This window comes from Protopterus annectens, chromosome 1.part1 (assembly GCF_019279795.1).
Source record: "Protopterus annectens isolate FY-2018-M chromosome 1.part1, PAN1.0, whole genome shotgun sequence".
NCBI classification, from domain to species: Eukaryota; Metazoa; Chordata; order Ceratodontiformes; family Protopteridae; genus Protopterus; species Protopterus annectens.
Genome location: NC_056726.1, coordinates 321401104 through 321425296, shown reverse-complemented (window position 1 = coordinate 321425296; position 24193 = coordinate 321401104). Strand labels below are relative to the sequence as shown.

General features: G+C 44.3%; 1 protein-coding gene across 2 annotated transcripts in view; it reads left to right on the top strand.

Annotated features, from left to right (window-relative positions):
- Positions 1-24193, top strand: part of WDR7 (WD repeat domain 7) — a 3592087-nt gene that overhangs the window by 575096 nt on the left and 2992798 nt on the right. For both annotated transcript variants that reach the window (XM_044074906.1, XM_044074897.1), the window contains exon 10: positions 7420-7668. In XM_044074906.1, the coding sequence (XP_043930841.1) occupies positions 7420-7668 (249 nt within the window). The remainder of the gene's footprint in view (positions 1-7419; positions 7669-24193) is intronic.

The following is a 24193-nucleotide window of genomic DNA, read 5'->3' as shown; positions in this document are numbered from 1 at the left end:
CTAAACATAAACCCCTAAGTCACGAGATGGGTTGCCAACTAGCTTACAGACAGAGCTCACACGGTAAGAATAGCGGGCTCCAGGTCCGACTCTAAACCAGTCACAAGTGGTGTCCCACAATGCTCGGTCCTGGGACCCCTACTGTTCGGCATATACTTCTCAGAAGTACAGGCAAACACAGGAGGACTATGGCTAACCAAGTTTGCCGATGACTGCAAACTGGGAGCCATAATTGACTGTCCGGCTGACACGGACATTCTCCAAAAGGGCCTTACTGAGACGGACACCTGGTGTCAAAGTCATGGCCTCAAACTAAATGCTAAAATATGCATAGTCATCTCATTTGGGAAAAACAAAACACCCATGAATTACCACATAGGTGGCAGCCCCCTTAATACAGAAGAGGTAATAAGAGATCTGGGACCCAGGTAGATAGTAATCTCTCCTTTGACAATCATATTGCCAAAGTAGTTAGGAAATCCTTCTATGTAGCCCATCTAATTACTAAAGGGTTCGCATCTAGAAATAAAGAGGTTATAGTGCTCCTCTACTCGTCACTCATCAGACCCATCATAGAGTACAGTGCCCCATTTGGGATGTACCTCACAATACACTTCCAGCAGCTGGAAAGACCACAAAAGTACCTCACCAAGAGGATTACTGGCCTCAAACATATGTCCTATGCAGCCCGACCGGAAAAACTCCGGCTGTACTCAGTGGCATATCGCTTACTCAGAGGTGATCTCTGCCTGACTTACAAAGCCATGTCCAACTCAGAATTGATGGACATGCTCCACCTAAAGAAATCCAAGTCACTGCGAGCCACTCGATCTAGTGAGCTAAACATCACCACAACAATAAATAGAACATGCTGGAGGGATAGATTCCTGTCACAGAGACTCCCCATGCTTTGGAACAAAATTCCTAACTACATTAGGCAGAGCCCCTCACTAACACTCTTCAAGAGAAACCTTGACGAGTAGATGGGTAAAAGAAAATACACCCCCTGGGATCACTTCATTGGCTCTTGTTGACAGAGGCACAGTTAATTAATCAATGGGGCGGCGAAAGCTGACACACTCTGGCTAGGCTTATAAATGCCCTCGGGCAGATAGCCTAGTACCTACCTATGAACCTATATGTATGTATGTATGTGTGTGTGTATATATATATATATATATATATATATATATATATATATATATATATATATATATATACACACACACACTATGAACCTATATGCATGTATGTATATGTATATATATATATATATATATATATATATATATATATATATGCATATATATATATATATATATATGCATATATATATATATATATATATATATATATGTGTGTGTGTGTGTGTGTGCACCCACTCTGAGGTGGCACCTTCAAGGGGAAAGGGAGAAATCTCCAGTAAACTAGCTCCCTATTCTGCCTGTTCTGGAGATAATGGGTTCCTTTAGCATATCTCCTTTTGGAGTTCAAACCGGAGGCTGCTTTGGTTTGTTCATTGTGGACACCATTTTAAATAAATAGTGTTGCTGTTTGGTCTGTGAGATGCATTCATAGTATTTATTTAGATGGTATCTATTGTGGTAGAGGTTTTGATAACTCCTTGATAACATTTCTTTCTTTGTTGTGGAGGAGTGTATCAGCGTGGCACATCTTGACTTGGCAATATTTGCCCACTCTTCCTTGCAAGAGCACTCCACATCTCTGAGATTGAGAGTGCATATCTTTTGCACAGCCCTCTTCAGTTCACCCCACAGATTTTCTATTGGATTTAGGTCTGGGCTGTGGCTGGGCCATTCTAAAACTTTTAATTTTCTTCTGGTGAAGACATTCTTTTGTTGATTTGGATGTATGCTTGGGGTCATTGTCATGTTGAAAGGTGAAATTCCTTTTCATCTTCAGATTTCTAGCAGACACCTGAAGGTTTTGGGTTGAAAGTGACTGGTATTTGGAACTGTTCATATTTCCCTCCATCTTGACTAAAGCCCCAGTTCCAGCTGAAGAAAAGCAACCTCAAAGCATGATACTGCCACCACCATGCTTCACCGTGGGGATGGTGTTCTTTTGGTGATGTGAAGTGTTGTTTTTGAGCCAAATGTACCTTTTGGAATTGTGACCAAAAAGTTCAACCTTAGTCTCATCAGACTATAACACATTTTCCCACATGCTTTTAGGAGACTTGATGTATTGTTTTGCAAATTTTAGCCGGGCTTGGATGTTTTCCTGTGTAAGAAAAGGCTGCCATCTTGCAACCCTACCCCATAGCCCACACATATGGAGAATACGGGTGATTGTTGTCACGTAGTACACAACCAGTACTTGCCCAAAATTCCTGCATCTCCTTCAGTGTTGCTGTAGGTCTCTTGGCAGCCTCCCTGACCAGTTTTCATCTTGTCTTTTCAACAATTTTGGAGGGATGTCCAGTTCTTTGCAACGTCACTGTTGTCCCATATTTTCTCCACTTTTTGATGACTGTCTTCGCTGTGTTCCATGGTATATCCAATGCTGTGGAAATTGTTTTGTACCCTTCTCCTGACTGATACTTTTCAACAATGAGATCTGTTTGATGTTTTGTAAGCTCTCTGCAAACCATGGCTTTTGCTGTAGCAGGCAACTGAGTAAATTTCAGGAAAATCCTACTAGGACAGCTGAACTTAATCGGGGTTAACCAGAGTCTGTTTAATTGATGACACGTGTGTACCCAAGAAGACTGAATGCTGTAATTAAATCAAAAGGTGCTTCAACAAAATATTAGTTTAAGGGTGTGCACACTTACGCAACCAGCTTATAGTACGTTTTTTATTTTTTATATTTTTCCCCTAACAGATTTGTTTGTTTTGCAATTGAATTGTACAGGTTATAGGTCCCATTAAAGGTGGGAAAAGTTTTGAAATTAATTATTGTGGTCTCATTTTTTATATCACAAAAACCTGGCATTTTAACAGGGGTGTGTACACTTTTTATATCCGCTGTATGTGTGTGTGTGTGTGTGTGTGTGTGTGTGTGTGTGTGTGTGTGTGTACGTGTACCCACTCTTGTGCTGTCACCTTCAAGGGCAAAGGGAGAAATCTCCAGTACACTAGCTCCCTCTTCTGCCTCTTTTGGAGATAATGGAATCCTTTGACTGGAATTTGGAACTGTTCATATTTCCCTCCATCTTGACTAAAGCCCCAGTTCCAGCTGAAGAAAAGCAACCTCAAAGCATGATACTGCCCCCACCATGCTTCACCGTGGGGATGGTGTTCTTTTGGTGATGCGAAGTGTTGTTTTTGAGCCAAATGTACCTTTTGGAATTGTGACCAAAAAGTTCAACCTTAGTCTCATCAGACTATAACACATTTTCCCACATGCTTTTAGGAGACTTGATGTATTGTTTTGCAAATTTTAGCCGGGCTTGGATGTTTTCCTGTGTAAGAAAAGGCTGCCATCTTGCAACCCTACCCCATAGCCCACACATATGGAGAATACGGGTGATTGTTGTCACGTAGTACACAACCAGTACTTGCCCAAAATTCCTGCATCTCCTTCAGTGTTGCTGTAGGTCTCTTGGCAGCCTCCCTGACCAGTTTTCATCTTGTCAACAATTTTGGAGGGATGTCCAGTTCTTTGCAACGTCACTGTTGTCCCATATTTTCTCCACTTTTTGATGACTGTCTTCGCTGTGTTCCATGGTATATCCAATGCTGTGGAAATTGTTTTGTACCCTTCTCCTGACTGATACTTTTCAACAATGAGATCTGTTTGATGTTTTGTAAGCTCTCTGCAAACCATGGCTTTTGCTGTAGCAGGCAACTGAGTAAATTTCAGGAAAATCCTACTAGGACAGCTGAACTTAATCGGGGTTAACCAGAGTCTGTTTAATTGATGACACGTGTGTACCCAAGAAGACTGAATGCTGTAATTAAATCAAAAGGTGCTTCAACAAAATATTAGTTTAAGGGTGTGCACACTTACGCAACCAGCTTATAGTACGTTTTTTATTTTTTATATTTTTCCCCTAACAGATTTGTTTGTTTTGCAATTGAATTGTACAGGTTATAGGTCACATTAAAGGTGGGAAAAGTTTTGAAATTAATTATTGTGGTCTCATTTTTTATATCACAAAAACCTGGCATTTTAACAGGGGTGTGTACACTTTTTATATCCGCTGTATGTGTGTGTGTGTGTGTGTGTGTGTGTGTAGGTGTACCCAATCTTGTGCTGTCACCTTCAAGGGCAAAGGGAGAAATCTCCAGTACACTAGCTCCCTCTTCTGCCTCTTTTGGAGATAATGGAATCCTTTAGCATATCTCTTTCTGGAGTTCACCCAGGAGACTGCTTTGGTTTGTTCAGTGTGGACACCATTTCAAATAAATAGTGTTGCTGTTTGGTCTGTAAGATGCATTCATAGTATTTATTGAGATGCTATCCATTGTGGTAGAGGCTTTGATCAACTCTCTGATAACATTTCTGTCTTAGTCCTTTGCTGTGGATGCAGTCCCTGGGGATTACCATAATCTGGGAGGATTCTTTACTGGGCCTGTCTTGGTGGAATTCCTTCACGGGTGATATGGTCACTCATTTATCAACAGTCCTGCCTTTAGAAGGAGCTTGGGGGAGGGGGTTGGATTGGTTTCCTGTATAAGGAAACATTGGAAACCCAGCCCCCCCCAATTCCTGTTTGGGTCTTATGACGGCCATAATCTCCATGGTGCCTATTGCAAGTTAGAGGGTACTAATATTGCAGCTGATAGTGAGATGACAGTGTCTTGAAGTGATGACACTCTCATAGACCTCCCCTTTGGTGTCAGACCTTGTCACACCCCACTGTTGAATGTTACACTTGGTTCCTTCCTGATTCAGGAGAAGTGAGTACCCCAGGGAAAGGGTGCTCCATTTAAACCATGTGATGTTACAGGCAGTAATTCTTAACCGAAAAAGTCAAAAATGACAGCTGATATCACAGCCCTTCCTGCTGTATTCAGACAAACCTGACTGTGCTGTGGTGTAGTCTGCAAACAGAAAGGATAGTAAGCACTCATAGTCAGTTTGCAGAGAGGTGTTGCTGGTGTGGCAGTAGGCCATAGACTGGTGCATCTGTCTAGCTGCTATTTGCATTGTGGTGGAAGTGAATGTGCTGACAGTCTGTGTCATAGTCACAATTATTTTCGACATCATGTTTGCTCATGATATTCTGAAAGTGAGTGAGCCCAAAGTCTAGCCGGTTAGTCACAAGAAATAATGCAATTCTTCCTTCTTCTGCTTATTCCAACAGGAAAAAGGAAATCTGATTGTTGATGCATTCTCTGTTCTGTGGCAGGGAAGATTAATGTCTGCCTTTACCCTATTATTTTGTGCTCTATGACTCATTGCATAATACAGAAAATAATATCTTCTACTTTTCATTGTTCCTTGTTCCATGATGGTGGATAACAAGGTAGTAGCTTCAAGGTCTCATGTTTCAGATAATGCACAAAACTCTCCCAGACCAAGCTGAGGAAGTCCCCTTCATTTGGGGCAACATTTGCTTTTACTGCCGAGTATGGTTACTTCATTACATCCTTGACTTCTTCCCTAATCTTCTGGCTTGAGTCAAACTCATTAAAGTACGCATCCACTGAATCTGTGGGTGCCACTTCTACCAGAGAATGTTTTGCCTACCATCCATTTATTTTGGGGGTCATTGCTCCCCCACCTTCCATGTATTAACTTAATGGTCACACACATTAATTTTATATACACACAGCCACAAGAAAAAAGAGAAGTACCTGGAAAGGGTTGAACATATATTGCTATACAGTGACCTTGAATTAGAGCCAGCATATGTAAAAACATTTCAAAACGTGATTTTGATGAGATTAGATCAGCAAGCTCACATTCATGGAGTTAATATTTACCAAATGGTTGATCTCTTGTTGAAAATGTTCTCCATCTGGATAATGAGGTTTTTCAAGTTACTTTGGTTGTGGGGGGTCCATTCATGTCTTTGGTATCTTTATAACCTGTGTCTACATCATTTCATGGTCTTGGTGAATGTTTCTAGTATCTGTGCGCATCACAACCATGTACATCTTGCACCTGTGGCCAAGCACTAGCTTGTTAACTGGTTTCTTAAATAGCTTCTTGATAGTCACATTTCACTGAAGTACCCCCTGTTTTTCTTGGAACTTGTTCTCCTTGATTGACAGGCTTGTCCATCTTTAATTCAAACAAGATGATTTCAACTCTAAAGTTCATCTTTTGGAAAACATTGTTCTTCACAGCCATCACCACAGCCTTTAGAATCTTCAAGCTTCAACCCCCTTACAGAGGACCATATAGAGTCCTTTCACACAAATCAGGTGTTTATGACTATCCCTCATTTTCTCTTAGTGGTGGTGTTGGCACTCTCCTTAAATCATTTCATTTATTTCTCTGTTTTATTTGCAGAAATGTAATCTGTGGGGTGAGAGGTGTATGACGATTGGATTACCTGAAGAAAGGTGCATGTTTGTATGACGGTAGAATGTTTTCCTTTTCTTCATGTGTATAGATTAGCATATTGCTAAGCAAAGCTATTTTTATTTGCTAAATGAATTGTGTTTTGCCATTTGGCTCTATGTGATCCTCACAAAATGCTGTTTTCAAATGCCATTGCACCATGATGTGGCAACTTCAGGTGCGCTCTTCAAAAATGACACAGTTGCAGAAAATCTTGTTAGGTTCAGTTGGTTGTCTGTTCACACATTCATCTGCCATTATTACCTAGGACCTCCTTTGGCATATCAGTATTCTTTAGCCTTCTGAATCCTTGTCTTTAGGCTTTCTTCAGCTGCTGCAGTGCAGAAGTTTAATCTGCATTATTTTTGATTCATCTCAAATATTGTCCACTGCAGAATGCTTTTGAAGTCAGGTAAAACCGATATGCACTTAAGATATTAATTTAGCTATGTGGAGGCCTTCTGCATTGGGCACCTGATTCCCTCCTGTCATCCTCCATGCTAGACCACCTCTCTGTTTTTGTCATTGCAGATAGATCTTCCAGTAAGTTAAGTAATTGTCTTAATTCACTATTATTTTTGTACTTGCTTAATGGATGAGGAACAAACTGAAGGGAGCAGGGCTTAGGCACATTCTCTAAGTTTGGTTCATGATGCTATGGCATGTTATATCAGGCGTCACATGATCTCGGTTAATTCAGAAATGTGCTGTGCTTGATGATATCAGAGGAGGAAACTCCCACAGTTGTCCATTAAAGAAGTCTTCAACACTGGCCATACATTTTGGTAAGTATATGTGTGTCATGTAACTTATTAATATTGTTTACTGAAATACCACTAGTTTGTGATTAAGATGTTGAATCATTGGTACTTTCATTTAGCGAAAAATAGAGAGTGAATAACTGGATTTATCCATCTATTTTTTATTTATTTTTATCAGAGCTAAGAGTGACTACCTCAGTTTCGCTTCAAGAAGCATTTGAAAAGCTTAAGCCTTTACCAGCTGGAATCATTGATCAACTAAGTGTGCTTCCTAACAATGATGCACCATTGAAAGTTACAGCTAGTGTCTACATTCCATCTCATGGACTCCTTGTATGTGGTCGTGAAGATGGCAGTATTGTTATTGTACCTGCCACGCAAACTGCCTTAGTTCAGCTTCTGCAAGGAGAGCATATGCTACGACGAGGTACGAATAACCTTTTTTACATGATGTTATAATATTTTAATCAGTACATTTATTTTATGCAAATGAGGCATGCATTTTAAATTAAGGCAATTTTTAAAATGAAATACATTATACTTACTGCTGACAGTGTTGATTCTTATAGGTTCATAGGTTGGTACTAGGCTATCGGCCCTAGGGCCTATACAAGCCTAACCATAACAATTCCCCAGATATTTCTTTCCACAATATTTACTTCCCCGGACTCCTGTCTAGCAGGGCGACTGACATAATCCCCGGGGTGAATTTCCTATCTCCCATCCAGTGATCAAGGTTCCTTTTGAAGAGGGCCAAGGAGGCACTCTGCTTGACATGTATGGGCAGTCTATTCCAAAGTATGGGGAGTCTCTGGGTCAGGAACCTGTCCCTTCAGCATGTTTTGTTCATTGTGATGACAAGGTTTAGATCCCTGGAGCGTGTGGTTCTGAGGGATTGGGATTTCTTTAAGTGGAGCATGTCCAACAGCTCAGGGTTTTACATGGCCTTGTGTGTTAAGCAGAGATCGCCTCTGTGTTGACGATATGCCACAGAGTATAGCTGGGGTTTTTTTAGACGGTCAGCATATGACATCTGCTTTAGGCCTGTGATTCTTTTAGTGAGGTATTTCTGCGGCCTTTCCAGCTGTTGCAGATGTCTTGTGAGGTACATACCAAACTGGGTGTGATACTCTTTAATGGGTCTAATTAGGGATGAGTACTGTGGGACAGTGACCTCCTTTTGCCTGGATGAAAAGCCCTTAGTGATGAGGTGTGCCACATAGAATGATTTCCTGACTGTTGTGGCGATGTGATTATCGAAGGTGAGCCCATTGTCCACCTGTGTCTCTAAGTCTCTCATCACACTTTCTGTTTAGTGTACTGCCACCTATGTGGTAATTCATGGGTACATGGTTTTCCCAAAGGGGATAACTATACATTTCTTGGCATTAAGCTTGAGCCCATGACTCTGGCACCAAGCATCTGTTTCTGTAAGGTCCTTTTTTAGAATATCAGTATTAAAACTAATTATGGAATATTTTAGGTCAAAATAATGCGTGTAATCAAATGAATGAACTGCACTGAATGATAAAGTCATTCATTCTTATGATAACTTTTTTTATTCTATTTGTGGTCATAGCCTGAGAAGCAATTGAAACAAGGCAGAGAACCAGTCCTAGATGGGCATTAGTCTATCACAAGACACATGCACATGCTAAGATGTACACATGTGCAAGTAGCTTAGATCACCCCTATAGCATAGATCTCCATCAGATCGCAGGCTAGTGCAGAAGTACCAGAGGTCTGTAGGAAAAAAAATGGTACCTTTGTACAAGAAGTGGGGTATACATGGGGGTGTGAAGTAAAAATCCTGGGAAATAAAGGCCTGTTAGCATAACTGTAGTGGCAGGTAAAGTCATGGATACAAGGAATGAAACCTAATAACATTTGTAATTGACAGTAATCTCCAGGACAGGAACCAACTTGGATTCATGGGCATCAAAAACCATCGGTCAAACCTGATCCAGTTTTATGGCTGAGTTACAGGTGAACTTGACAAGAAAATACTAGTATTTGACCTGCACTGTTGCAAGGCCTTTGATTTTCCCTTATTGGAAGCTAATAGGAAAACTGGAGGGATTGTGGGTAGCTTCAAAACTGAAGAACAGGACAGCTGCATGGTTGAATGGTAGGGCACAGAAGCTTCTGGTGAGAGGGACAATGTAAAGAATTGGGGAAGTTACTACTGCAATACCACATGGGTCTGGCCTGGGTTCAGAGCTCATCAAATGCATTAATTTCAGACATATCTAAGAAACAGAGAACAGGATCATACTCTTTGCTTGATGATATAAAGCTGCATGCAATAGTGGAAGATGGGGGAAAGAGTCTAGTGAAGGAATTTTCTAAGGCTGGACAAATGGGCAGAAAGGTGGCTGTTGAGATTCACTGCAAACAGATGCAACATACTGCACTTGAACCACAACAACCCTAGTGGGAATTAAGGAGTGGAGCTGGTGGCAACACAGCAGGGAAAGGATCTTTTAGTTTCAGTCACACCTGGACTGAACAACTCTCAGCAGAGTGGGAGGGCAGCAACAGCAGCATATGTGCATAAGGGTTGGTTTCAGAAACAAAGAGGTAATGCTTTCAAATTACAGGTCTTGATCACACCCCACCCTGAATACTGCACACATTTCTTGAAGTCATATAAGGAGAACATCAAGGCAGCTGGGAGCAATTCAGAAGGCAGCTACCAGAAAGTTCTATAAAATGGAGCGGAAGGAATATAATGAAAAGCTAGAGGAGTTAGAGCTGTCCTCACCTGAAACTCGAAAAAAAGGCAGGACATGATATATACATATGCATGTATGTTTGTGTGTGTGTGTGTGTGTGTGTGTGTGTGTGTGTGTGTGTGTGTGTGTGTGTGTGTGTATATATATATATATATATATATATATATATATATATACATACACGTACATGTATCAAAAAATGACAGAGGTACATATACAGTAATAAAAAAAACTATACTGGCATTTCTTTTACTATTTTCTCACAGTATATATTTTAAAAGTATTCATTTACTCTATCATTACATGTATAGATTGCCTTCTTTTAAACTCCACTCCTTCTCCTGAATACTATTCTGCTTGTATTATTCCCATAAATACCATTTACTTATGTGTAATTTGCTACTTCCCATTTGTAAAGATGCCAATTCCATTTTTTATCTCCTTTACATTATTTAGTAATTGAGATGTCCTGACTGAAATCACTGTTGCAGTATTCTTAATGAATAGGTTATCACTGCTGATGTCTGGCTTGGTTACCAAAACTTTACCTTCCCAGGATCATGTGTCTGACATGTGACCTCAACTGGTAAGCGTAGGAGTATTTAGGTGGACATACGATTGTAATTCCTTAGACTATCTTGCTGCCAGCCCAAACATAGATTGTGTATCCATCAGCTGGATTGTCATTTGGTTGTTTGTACCATTGCATTGAGTACACAGATACTGTAAGTGTCCCTTTGGAAAACTTTCCTTTGCTTTGCAAAGTCTTTGTGCTGAATTAGCCTACCGCACTTGCACTTTCCTATCCTAGCTGACATCTAATACTGGTAAGCAAAAACAGCTATTCAGCTGAACTGATAAACCTGCAAAAATCAGAGGACAAATGAAGAAAAGGCCCACTGAGTACAGCACTGCTCAAGAAGAGGTGCTTTAAAAAAATGGTAGAATTAGAGGAAAGAGCATGCAGGAAAAGCCTGAGATTTTCTGCTGTACCAGAGAAACTGGAAGGAATAGACTGTATTAATGTTATGAAAGCACAAATAAGTAACTGGACTGGTATTCCACAGCAGGATTTGTTAATTGAAAGGGCACAACATGTGTATGCTCCAAACTTGGCTGTAAGAAATCAGCCAAGACCTGTATTAGTAAAGATGCAATCATGCTGGCAGAAAGAGTTGATCCTGGCAAAATTGTGGCAGAAGGAAAAATTATTAAAAATCAGAGACATTAAAGTGTTTGTGGAAAATTATTTTTCACTGTACACCAAGCAGAAGAGAAGTAAATTTATCCAAGAAATCAGGGAACGTTGAGAGGCAGATATGAGATTCAATGTTATATCCACCTGTCTTCAGAATATTTTTTTTCTGAAGGATCAAAGTCATTTTTTGACACAGAGCAGGCTAAAGAAGAAATACAAATGTTTGTATAACAAAAAGTGTGCCATCAAACAGAATGGGACTCTGCTTCTCATTCTTCTGATAATGAAGCTCATAGAGAAAGACTTTGCCAGTGAAACCTTTTCCAGTGTTCCAAAGGAAAATACAGAAAAAGCACAGGCTTTCTGGAAATGAGTGGACTGTAGAAGTATTTTTACGGCAGCAATATTGTTCTTTATATATATGTTTGCAAATCACTACAGACTGGATTCCTTTTACAGATCCAGAACAGGCTTTGCAAGGACTATTCTCCAAGGGCTCCTGGATTCCTAGTCTACTTCCTTTTCCCTTCTTAGTTTCTAAGCTGTGGTAATCTACTCAAATAGCTTCAGCTCCTGCAAAAGCAATCTTATGTTGAGAATAATTGTAAACTTACCATAACAGTAGATTTTTCCAATAGAATACTGTTTCAGACGCTGTCCTCTCCTTTCAGCCCTTCTTTCTTTTTTTTTTACTATCGCCAGGGTGTGGATATATATATACCATTAATTATATAGTTACACTTTCTAGCATTCTTTCTTTCAGGACTATTGCTTGCCTTCTTGGAGCAAGAAAAACTTGAGGTATTTGGAGCTGTAACTGTCTCTATATACAGAGCTCCCCTCATGCTCCAGACAGAGTGTCTGGAGGACATCCTTAAGCTCTGTTGAAAAGCTGGACAGTGGTAGAGGGTAGGGTCCAACTAGCTTAGGCTACTGCAACAGTGATTTATTAGAATATCAGTTGTTGTGGTAAGTTTGCTTACACAGCTGTTCTTTTTATGTAATGTTTGCATTATCCTCTCTGTTCATTTCTTGTATCTTTCTTTGTGGGTCTATATTAGATCATTGAAGTGTTAATACTTAGAATAGTCTAATATCGACCTGAAAACAGTGAACGCTGAAAATAGTGAAGCTGCAGCTAACCAAATTTTTTCCTAGGGAAAGAATTTTGTTGTCCGTTTCTGTGGCTTTGCTATTTTCAGCACTGTGGTGGAAAGTTACGGGTTGGGTTCAGGTAAGTGTGCGATTGTGTGGATGTTAGGGTTAGGGCGGGGTATGTGAGTTAGGGTTAGGGCGTGGGTGAGGTCAGTGTGCGATAGTGACAGACTTTAGGGTTAGAGCGGGGTATGTGAGTTAGGTTAAGGGCATGGGTGAGGTGAGTGTGCAATAGTGACAGACTTTAGGGTTAGGGCAAGGTATGTGAGTTAGGGTTAGGGCACAGGTGAGGTGAGTGTGCGATAGTGATAGACTTTAGGGTTAGGGCAGGGTATGTGAGTTAGGGTTAGGGCGCGGGTGAGGTGAGTGTGCGATAGTGACGGACCTTAGGATTAGGGTTTGGGTTAAGGATAGTGGATAGATAGTAGTGTATGTACAGTTTAGTGTAGGGTTAAATGTAGGATTTTAAGAGTGTGTGTGTGTGGATTGCTGTTTTTTTTTTTTTTGTGTGCTTGTGTAGTGTGTGTGTTTCTTGCAACAGTGAATTTTTTCCTAGGGAAAAAAAATAGCTGTTCTGAGCTTTTGATGTTTTTAGATTTCGTGGTTAGAAGTTCGAGGTTGATGTTCATCGTGCATACAGCTGCAGTCATAACAGATGGGTTATCCTGCCGTCAGGCGGGCCCTCGGTCGGCCGAATTCCAAAGTCTAGGTCCGGCGTCGGTTGTCGTCGCTTCTTCCCTGACGTCAGTGTGGCAGGGGTATAAAAGAGGCAGCCAACGCCATTTTCTTCAGTCATTCTTGCCGCACGGTGCCCGAAGCAGAAGCAGTTCGCAAGTGCTGGTCGGCCAGCTCCTGAGATTTACGAAAGTATTTCAGCCGAAGTCTTCATGAAAGCTAAGTACCCCGTTGGGGAAACTTTTCTTGCCTCAGACCGATGTCAGACAAAGTTAATAATTGCATTTCATGTGGGAAGCAAATACCGCATAAGGATTTCCACTCTTTCTGTATACCTTGCTTAGGCCCAGACCACGACGTCTCGGCCTGCCGTTTTTGTGCTAGATTTAATAAGCGCACTATTAAGCGTCGGGCGGAGTTCGCTCTTCACTTTTTTGGCAAAAAATTTAATTATATTATGTCGTTGGATACTCCGACTCCAGTTTTGAGCAAAAAACGCAAAGATAAGGACCGACATACGAGGTCCGCGCCACCTACTGAAACCACGCTAAGGCCGACTACCAGTTCTCCGGTACTCAGCGAGGCGCCTACGCAGCCCCTGAGTACCGATGACAATGCATTACCGGTGTCTTCAGTACCAGAGGTCGCAGGCTCCTTGGGCCCCATTCCTACTACAGACACCGACGCCACTCCTGGTGGGGAAACTCAAAATTTAGACAGGCCTGCCATTTCTCAAGGGGTCTTCAGGCCTTCCTCCTTCTCTATTAAAGCCTTCACTAAATCTAAAGCAGCCATGAAAACCAAAAAACAGGTTCCTCAGACCCCCTGTCAAGGCACCATGCCTAAAAAACAGATGCTTAAAATGGCTGAGGATTTGATTACTCTTATCAGGTGTTCTCAACCCCCCTCTGACAAAAGGCCCAGACTAGAGGAAGACTACCCTTCCTCAGATCAAGCTTCTATTACCTCCAAACTATCTGAGGACCAGGATTATGCCTATTCTCCATTCGAAGACTCTGATGCAGAGGAGTCTATTCCCTCGGTCTTCCCTCCTGAGGACTTCTCTTTTGGGGAAACCCTGCGTACACTGAGGGAACACTTTCACTGGGAAGGTCAAGATTACTCAGATTCCAAGAAAAGGCTCAGGGAATTTCTTCTGCTCCCCCAGCATAGGCCTCTGGCTATCCCTCCTGTTTTAGATATATTGGATGATGTGTACACAGAAGCCAGCCTTAATCCAGATTCTTTGCCTCCAGCTCCTGTTAAACCAGACAGGTATTACCGGGTTCCTGATTCTCACCATTTCCTATATAAAAGCCATACTGCTGACCCAGAAACAATTTCACAGGGTCCCAAGGGAATTAAGGCCTCTACTGCTAAACACCCATTACCTTCAGAGAGAGATTCCAGAGCTTTAGAAAGGTGGGGGAAAAAGGTGTACACCTCGGCCACTTTAACCATGAGGGCATTAAACTGTCAGTTCCATATGTTAAAGTATCAACAGTTTTTTTGATAACTCAGCTGAAAAGCAAGATGACACAACCAGACCAACCAGATTTAAAAGAGTTGCAGGATTTGTTGCATGGTGCAGAGCAAGTGGGTAAACATACCTTGCAGTGTGGTTTTGATGTTTTAGAGGCCTCATGTAGAGCTGCTGTTACGGGTTCTGTTATACGTAGGCATGCTTGGCTCAAAGAGCAAACCTTACTAGATCATGTCAAAGCTAAATTATTAGATGCACCTCTTCAAAAAGATGTATTGTTTGGTGTTAAAGCTGAGGAGGTGCTAAAGAAAATGGAGGAAAAAGCGAAATCAATGCAAACAGTGAAAGATTTCCTGCAGGTACAGCCTCCACCTTTCAGCAGAAACTGGCCTTCAAAAAATTGGTCCTTTCCAGCCACGGACAGACCTCAAAGGGGCAGATACAGGCGCCCAAGGTGTAGAGGGCAACCTCAAGGATCTTTCAGAGCCAGACAGTGGCAAGCACCAACCCCAAGAGGTGGAGAAGATAGATCACAGTCTTTTAGAAAACAGACACAATGACTTCCCCCTACACCTGCAAAGCAAAGCTTTAATGGCAGCACCTTTGGGCGGAAAACTGGCATTATTCACAAAATATTGGCATATTGTTACAAAAGACAAATGGATTCTGGACATTATAGACAGAGGCTACAGGTTCCACTTTCACACCCTTCCAAAAATGAGAGGCATGCCAAACCTGCCACAACATCAAAGGGCAGAGGCACAAAAACAAGTTTCAGCTCTCATGGACAGAAAGCAATTCAAGAGGTACCTGCAAAAGAACAAGGTCAAGGGTTTTATTCCAGACTGTTCCTGCTACCAAGGAAAGACAAAGATTGGAGACCTATCTTAGACCTGTCCATCCTAAACACATATCTACAGGTGCCAAAATTCAAGATGCTCACATTACAGCAGCTTCTTCCCATGCTGGGCAAGGAGTCTTGGTTGGTAACATTGGACCTCAAGGAGGCATATCTGCATGTCCCTATCAGACAAGATTGCAGAAGATACCTCAGATTTCTTGCAGGTTCAACCCATTACCAATTCTCTGCATTGCCCTTTGGCTTATCTACTGTGCCCAGAGTGTTTACGAAATGCCTGGCATCAGTAATCGCCTTCTGCAGACTACAAGGGATACAAATCTACCCATATCTGGACGACTGCCTGATCCAAGCGGACAGCAAGGACATACTACTGCAGCACCTGATGTTTGCAATAAAACTGTTGAACTTCCTGGGATACACGGTCAACAAAAAGAAATCAAAGCTAATACCCTCTCAACAAATAATTTTCCTGGGTGCCAGCTTGGATACAACCACCCAGATGGCCTACCCTCACGCCAGACAAGCAAGGCCAACTGTCTCAATACTTCAAAAAAATGGCAACTTACACCAGGCTAACTGCAAGGAAAGTCCTGCAGGCTCTGGGATTCATGGCATCTTGCATCCTACTAATCCCATGTGCAAAGCTGCATATGAGGAAACTTCAATGGTACCTGAAAAACTTATGGTCTCAACACAGCCACAGCTTGGAAGCAATTATACCACTCATTCCATGCCTTCAAAAGGAATTTTTGTGGTGGGCTCAAGCTTGCCAAAGAAACACAGGTCTTCCGTTCTGTGTACCTCAAGCAACTCAAATCATCACTACAGATGCCTCAGACTACGCCTGGGGAGCACACATGACAGATCAGTGCATTCAGGGAAAATGGACCCGAAAAGAGAAGCACCTTCACATCAACCAAAAGGAAATGCTAGCCATGCAAAAGGCTATTTTGACCTTCAAAGACCTACTGCATCCAGGCCAGCTATTGATAAGGACCGACAACACCACAGTGATGTGGTACATAAACAAACTCATTCATACTCCCTGTGCAGGCAAGCCATGACCCTATGGAACACAGCACTGGAACTGCAAATTCAACTACAGGCACAATTCCTGCCAGGGAAGGAAAACACACTGGCAGACAACCTAAGCAGAAATATGACAGATCCACACGAATGGAAGTTGCATCCTCAAGTTTTCACAAAGATAACTCAGGCATGGGGACAGCCAGACATAGATCTCTTTGCTACCCACAGAAATTGCCAGTTGAAAAAATTTTGTTCAATGACCTACCATCCACAGGCCTGGAAAGTGGACGCACTTTCCTTCAATTGGGCAACATTGACAGTCTATGCCTTCCCACCTCTTCCTCTGCTGCCCAAAGTTCTATTAAAAGCCAGAGCAGAGAGGCCGAAAATGATTCTCATTGCTCCAGACTGGCCAAGACAACACTGGTATCCGCTCCTGAAGAGCCTGACACATTCCCCACCATGGATCCTACCTCTAGTCCCTCTTCTGCTGTCCCAGCACAACTACAAAACCCTTCACAGCAATCTCAAAACTCTAAATCTAGCTGCATGGAGAATTCCTTGATTTCCCAACAGTTTCTCCTCTCCAAGGAGGTGCAGTATGTCATCTTGGAGGCCAGAAGACCTTCTACTAGAAAGGCCTACTCCGCCAAATGGAAACGATTTTGTGCCTGGAATCAAGAAAAGGGACAGAATCCTTGGGTAATAAATATACCTCACATTTTACAGTACCTAGCTGAGATGTTAAACAATGGACTTTCCTTCTCCTCCATCAAGATCCACGCTTCAGCCATTTCTGCACAATACAACACAAATTCTCCTTTATTCTCTCACCCTCTCTTAAGGCAGTTCCTCAGAGGGGCAAAGAATATAAAACCCCCAAGGAAACCACCAGATGTAATGGGATCCTATCTCGCCTACATTCATGACTGATGGGTTCGGAGCCGATCCATCGGCTCCGACTCGGCCAACTAGTATACTAGAACGAAGTCTCTTATTGGCTGGGCTACCCTCTATCACAGGATGCACCACACCTGCTTCCCCAGATCTCGTTTGCCACTTTACAAGCTAGACGTGGTCTCGACTTGGCTGGAGCTAAGTGTATTTTTATTACTTTTCTGGTCTTTTGACCTGGGGTTTCTTCATAAATTCAATCAACAGCTGTTTTAACAGCTATTCCGTGTATTGTTGAGTGTTATTGGCAGTTTTTATATCTGTGGTATTCGGGCAAGGCCCGTTTAAGTTAGAGGGCCTTTGCCCTTATTAGTGGAGTGAGTGTGTTGTCTATTTTTACTCCTTTTCTTCTCCGGGCAAAGCCCGTTTAAGTTAGAGGGCTTTTGCCCGTTGTTGTGTTCCCTTGTTGTTGTTGTTCTCCCCTGTGAGGTAAACCTTGTCTTCAGAGGGCTCGCGCCCCTTTTTTTCTCGCGCTCTAACAGTTTTTGGCAAGTACTGTTCTTTGTGTGAAATTAGATTGTTCACTAAAATGTCTAAAGAGCAGAAATCTGGGTTTAAAAAGTGCACTAGGTGCAATTATAAAATGTCTATCACCGATAGTCATGCTATTTGCGTGTATTGTTTAGGGCCAAAGCATTTGCAAGAGACATGTAGTGTGTGTCATGCCTTTTCCGCTAGGGTTCTTCAAGAACGTAAAAATAAATTAATCCTGAAGGGCCTTATTAAGCCCCCCTTTGAGGAAGCTTTGGCTTCATCTCCTGCTACTGCTTCTAAAAAGAAAAGGTCGTCGGCTCCGACCAGTCCGTCGGAGCCGACTACTAAGAAGCATAAGTCGACCTCTTCTTCCTCAGCTCCACTGACTTCTGAGCCGAGGGTCGAAGGGTCTGCCTCGATGCCTCTTTCCTCGGCTCCATTAGTTTCGGAGCCGCAGGTTGGAGCATCGAGAGGCGAATCACCTCCCTCGGTTCCATTGGTCTCGGAGCCGGTGGAGGTGTGCAGCTCAGACTCTTCCCCCTCGGCTCTGAAAGCTCCTTCGGCACCGATCCTTATTCATACTGTGCCGGACCCGGCTCCGATAGTGTTGGAGCCCTTTTGGAGCCGGTCCCCTACCGTGTCTGAGCCGAGAGAGAAGTCGTCTCGACCCCTTTCTACTTCCTCTAGATCCTCCAAATTATCTGATTCAGATTTGGATAGGGTTATTCAGAGGCTTTTCCAGTCTCCGGTTTTTGCAAAAATGGTCTCGGCTCCAGCCCATTCGGCCCCGGAGCCAATCCCCCCCTCGAAACTTTCGATTCCTCCTCCAACCTCCTCAGAGCCGTTGGAGTCGGTGATGGTGGAGCAAGGCGGAGCCGTACAGTCAGAACCGAGACCCCTTCGAGGTTTATCGATTCCGACCATTGTTCCTACCCTGTCCTCGGGGTCGGGGTTCGGTACCGGGACTTGCTCAGCCGGGGCCGAGGGGAACATCTTGGAACTAGGTGCCTCGGTGCCTAGTCTTCCCCTCGGAGCATCGGCTGCAGGGATTCCTAGTGCCGTCGTGGTCTCTGGGCCAGTGACCTCCATGGAGTCTGGAGGTCCTGCCTTTGAGGCCATGAGGAGCGCGCTGGCCATGTCCTTGCCGGCTCAGCAGGTTTCCATCTCACCGTCCCTAGACCTGGAGACTGGTGCTTCTGGCATACTGCAGTCCCATGACAGTGGGGCCCCAGGGCCTGAGGATACCCCCGTGGAGGGTTCCCTTCTTCCGAGGGGTCCGTCCAAAACCACTTCGGATGAGCCTCCATGGAAGAAATTGTGCAAGAGGAAGCACGTAGACTCCCAAGATGAGTCTGTCACATCTGACACTGACCTCAATGATGCGGAGGGGTCCCCAAAATCATCTTCGGATGATGTCTCTTTCTCGGATATCCTTGAGATTCTGAGACAGAGAGGAGATTGGCAGGCCAAAACCCCTTCCGCTGAGGAGTCAGTCTTCCTCAAGGCCTTCGGGGCCCAGCCCTCCGCCTCCTGGGTGTCTCCGCCCTTCGATGAGTTACTTGATTTAATTTCTCGAAGGGCTTGGGAGCACCCTGACTCTGTGGAACCGGTGCCTGCAAGACCCAACAAATTCCTTTCAGCCCCCCCCCTCAAAAGGAATTTTTAACAAAAGGAGTTCCTGTAGATGCGATGGTGGTGGCATCTGCCACACAGCGGGACGTGGCAGAGGCTTCAACGTCTATCCACCCTCCTAATAAGGATTCCAGGAGCATGGATAGGTACGGGAAGCGTACCCTTTCTTCAGCGGCCTTTACCTTACGGTCGCTGAATTACCTGTGTCATTTTACTAGGCTCCAAAGGGACCTCCTTAAAGAGCTAGGTGAGTCCCTCACAGGTAATCTACCTGAGGCGTTAGCCCACACTGTTGGCGCCCAGATGACTACCTTATCATCCATTGTGAACTCGTCCATGAGGTTCATCTCGTATGCGGCCGAAGGGGCGAGTAGAGCAGCGGGAACAGGCGTGGCCCTTAGGAGACACGCCTGGTTACGCTTGTGTTCCTTTGCGGAGGCCTTCAAGTCTTCCTTCGCCAACGCCCCTTTTGATGGGTCCTCTTTGTTTAGACCCAAGGTGAAGGACACACTGACTTGGTGCGAGCAGGAGGGCAAGACCTTGACTGCCGTTGGGGCCCGTTTTTCCGCTCCCTCTAGGCCTTACCCCAAGGCCCAGAGAGGAGGGAAAATGTGGTTCAGGAAAACTCAGAGGTCTTTCCCTACTCCACCCAGTGATCCCCCCTCTAGAGGCAGGGGGGGGGGAATTCGGGAAGACGCCGCCCCAGAGGTAGCAGAGGCCCCCGTAACTCTGGAGACCGCGATTCCTTTCGTGGTTCCTCCTACGTTCACCGTCCCTGAGTTGGTGCCCGACTGTGCAGCTCCGGAGCCAGTCGGGGGTCGTTTTGCGGAACACCCACAAGCTTGGGAAGCTATTACCAGTGACCAGTGGGTGCTCCGGATTATTACCGGAGGCTATCTCATTCCCTTCATCAAGCCCCCCCTTCCCTTCAGGGAAATCCCGGACGTGCCACCCAGTCAGCGGGATCAAGCAGCAATAGAGGTTTCAAAGCTGCTAGAAAAAGGAGTCATCCAGCCTGTCCCCCGATCAGATCGGATCAGGAACTTACTCAAGACTATTTTTGGTGCCAAAAAAGACAGGGGACTTCAGGCCCATTTTGGACCTCAGTTCATTGAATCGCTTTGTGAAAAAGTCCAAATTCCGAATGATCACTCTTCAGTCCATTCTCCCACTATTGGAGAAGGATGTCTGGATGTGCTCCATAGATCTCAAGGACGCTTACTATCACATTCTGATAAGTCAAGAGTCCAGGAGTCATTTACGCTTCCGCCTGGGAGACAGTCATTTCCAGTTTCGAGCACTGCCCTTTGGTCTCACCACAGCCCCCAGGGTGTTCACCAAGTGTCTGGCAGTGGTGACTGCTCACCTGAGAAGTCTAGGATTCCAAGTGTTTCCATACCTAGACGACTGGCTCCTTACTGCCACCTCCAAGCATCTACTAATTCAGGCACTCATGGCCACAGTCAGCTTGGGCCATTTCCTAGGAATCACTTTCAACTGGGAAAAATCTGTGCTACAGCCATCTCAGCGTATTACCTTTATAGGCGCAGAGTTAGACACAAGAAGGATCTTGGCGCCTTCTTACCGGCAGCAAGGATTCAGGTTTTGCAGAACCAAGTTCGATCCTGCCTCCCCCTATCAAGAGCTCCGGCCAATCTGATTCTGCAGGTATTGGGGTCGATGGCATCAACTATTCTCCTAGTCCCCTTAGCCAGACTGCACATGCGGGTGCTGCAATGGCTACTTTCGGTTCAATGGTCCTATCAGGAACTCCCCTTGAACCACTTGGTTATGATTACGGAAAGTTGCCGTCGAGATCTGCGTTGGTGGCTCCTCCGATCCAATCTCGACCAGCGGCCTCCTTTTATCCTTCAGTTCCCCATTGCCACTGTGACCACGGATGCCTCCCAGGTAGGGTGGGGGGGTCATTATCTGGACAGGTCTGTCCAAGGCACATGGCAACCCCAGGAAGCGCATTTGCACATCAATATCCTGGAAATGAGAGCGGTGCTACTGGTACTACAAGCTCTCCATCACGCTCTCCCGCAAGGTCTGATTGCTATCCTATCCGACAACATGTCGGTAGTTTGGTATATAAACAAGCAAGGTGGGACCAGGTCGTACCCACTGTGCAGAGAAGCCATGAGACTTTGGCACTGGGCGGTAGCTAGCAACCGCTTCCTGATGGCAACGCACATACCGGGGAAATCCAATGTGATTGCAGACAGACTAAGCAGGACTATCCTGTTACCCCACGAGTGGTTCCTCAACCAAAGAGTGGCTACGAAAATCTTCGCCAACTGGGGTCTCCCTTGCTGCGATTTGTTTGCCAGCCCCCACAATGCGAAGTGCAGAGAGTTCTTCACTCTGACCCCCTCTCAGGGACAGATTCCCAGGGACGCTCTAACCCACATTTGGCCCCCCGGTCTCCTTTATGCCTTCCCTCCGGTTCCCCTCCTGCCGAGGGTGATACAGAAGGCAATTTACCTGGAGAGCGACATGATTTTGATTGCCCCGCACTGGCCTCGTCAGGTTTGGTTCCCCTTCCTTCAGAGGTATGCGGTGGAAGGTCCATGGTTTCTGGACCCGGTGTCAGACCTGTTGACTCATCAGTCAGGACAGTCTCACCCATCTCTCAGGTCCTTGAGGTTGGCTGCGTGGTTACTCCACTTCCATCCTTAGTCAGGGACAGTTCCCTCTCTCCGGAGGTTATCCACATTTTATCTTCCTCTCACAAACCTTCCACTATCAAACTGTATTCCAGCAAATGGAAAAGGTTTGCCCTTTGGGCACAGCGACGAGGTATAGACCCTCTTACCGCCCCAGTACCGGAGGTCTTGAATTTCCTGGCCTCTCTTTTTCAGTTGGGCTCCTCAGTTTCCACGATTAAGGTTCAGCTAGCGGCCATCTCTAATTTTCAAGTTTCTTTTGAACCTTCATTAATGGCAAACAAGCTTTGCAAGTCTTTCCTTAAAGGAGCGTGGCTCTTTAGGCCCCCAATATCTCATCCCGTACCCCCTTGGGACCTAAATTTAGTCCTGGCTGCCTTAACTGCCCGCCCCTTTGAACCGGCAGCTACCTGTGATATGAAATTCCTGTCTTGGAAAACCGCTTTTTTAGTGGCCATAACTTCGGCCAAGCGGGTTTCAGAGCTTCAGGCTCTTTGTTCTAATCCTCCTTATTTGATTTTTCACAAAGATAGAGTGTCCCTTAAATTAAATCCCTCTTTTTTACCAAAGGTAGCATCTTCTTTCTGCATTCAACAGTCCCTAGAGCTCCCTGTATTTTTTCCCAAATTCTCCAATAACACGAAATATATCCTTCATCAGTTGGATGTCCATAGACAACTGCGTTTTTACTTGAATAGGACTGCTCAGACGCGGAAATCAAATCAACTGTTTGTGTCCTTTGCAATAAACAGGTTGGGTCAACCAGTGGCTAAAACCTCCATAGCCAAATGGATTAAAGATTGCATCTGTTTCATTTATTCGCAGGCTGACAAAGAGCTTCCCTTTCCAGTCAGAGCTCATTCTACCAGGGCAATGGCTACTTCTGTAGCTTTTCACTCCAAATTATCAATAGATGATATTTGTGCTGCGGCTACCTGGATTTCTCCGCACACTTTCATTTCTCATTACAAACTAGATGTGGTTTCTCGAGGCAGGGCTTCCCTTGGTTCCACAGTTCTCAGGAGTGTTTTCCAATGAGCCACCCGGGATTTAGGTGCTAGGGACGCTGTCCCATCAGTCATGAATGTAGGCGAGATAGGATCCCATTACATCTTTTAGTTATGTACTTACCATAACTTCGGATGTATGGGATCCATCTCGCCTACATTCATACATACCCACCCTCCTTTCCCCCTTCCATTTGGATTTAGAGGAAATGTAGGTCCATTTGGAGATCTTCTCTTGAAGAACTTTAGTTGGTTGGAATAACTGCTATTTTTCTGTGTTTGCATGTAAGTATGAAAGCGAACAAACAAGATCTGGGGAAGCAGGTGTGGTGCATCCTGGGAAAGAGGGTAGCCCAGCCAGTAAGAGACTTCGTTCTAGTATACTAGTTGGCCGAGTCGGAGCCGATGGATCGGCTCCAAACCCATCAGTCATGAATGTAGGCGAGATGGATCCCATACATCCGAAGTTATGGTAAGTACATAACTAAAAGTCCCTGCTTGGGACCTCAACTTCATATTGGAAAAGCTGACCCTTCCTCCCTTCGAGCCAGCTTCTTCAACAGAGTTACAGTACTTGTCATGGAAATCAGCCTTTCTTCTGGCTATCACCTCAGCACGCAGGGTTTCGGAGCTACAGGCCCTCATGGCTGTGCGACCATTCATCATTTTCCATCAGGACAGAGTTTCCTTACGAACCAACCCTACCTTTATGCCAAAGGTAGTATCCAGTGTAGCTTTGAATCAGACTATCCACTTACCTACCTTTTATCCTAATCCACAAAACAAAGGGGAAAGACTACTACATTCCTTGGACATTCACAGACAACTTCGTTACTATTTGGACAGAACAAAGCCATTCAGGAAATCTGAGCAACTCTTTGTGTCCTATGCTGCAGGTGCTCAGGAAAAGGCTATTTCCAAACAGACAATTTCAAAATGGATAGCCCACTGCATACGCTTTTGTTACTCATTTCATGGAAAAACTGTGCCTGCATGCATCAGATCCCACTCCACCAGAGCCACAGCTACCTCTGCAGCCTTCCTCAGGGGGGTCCCTACCAAGGACATTTTGGAAGCAG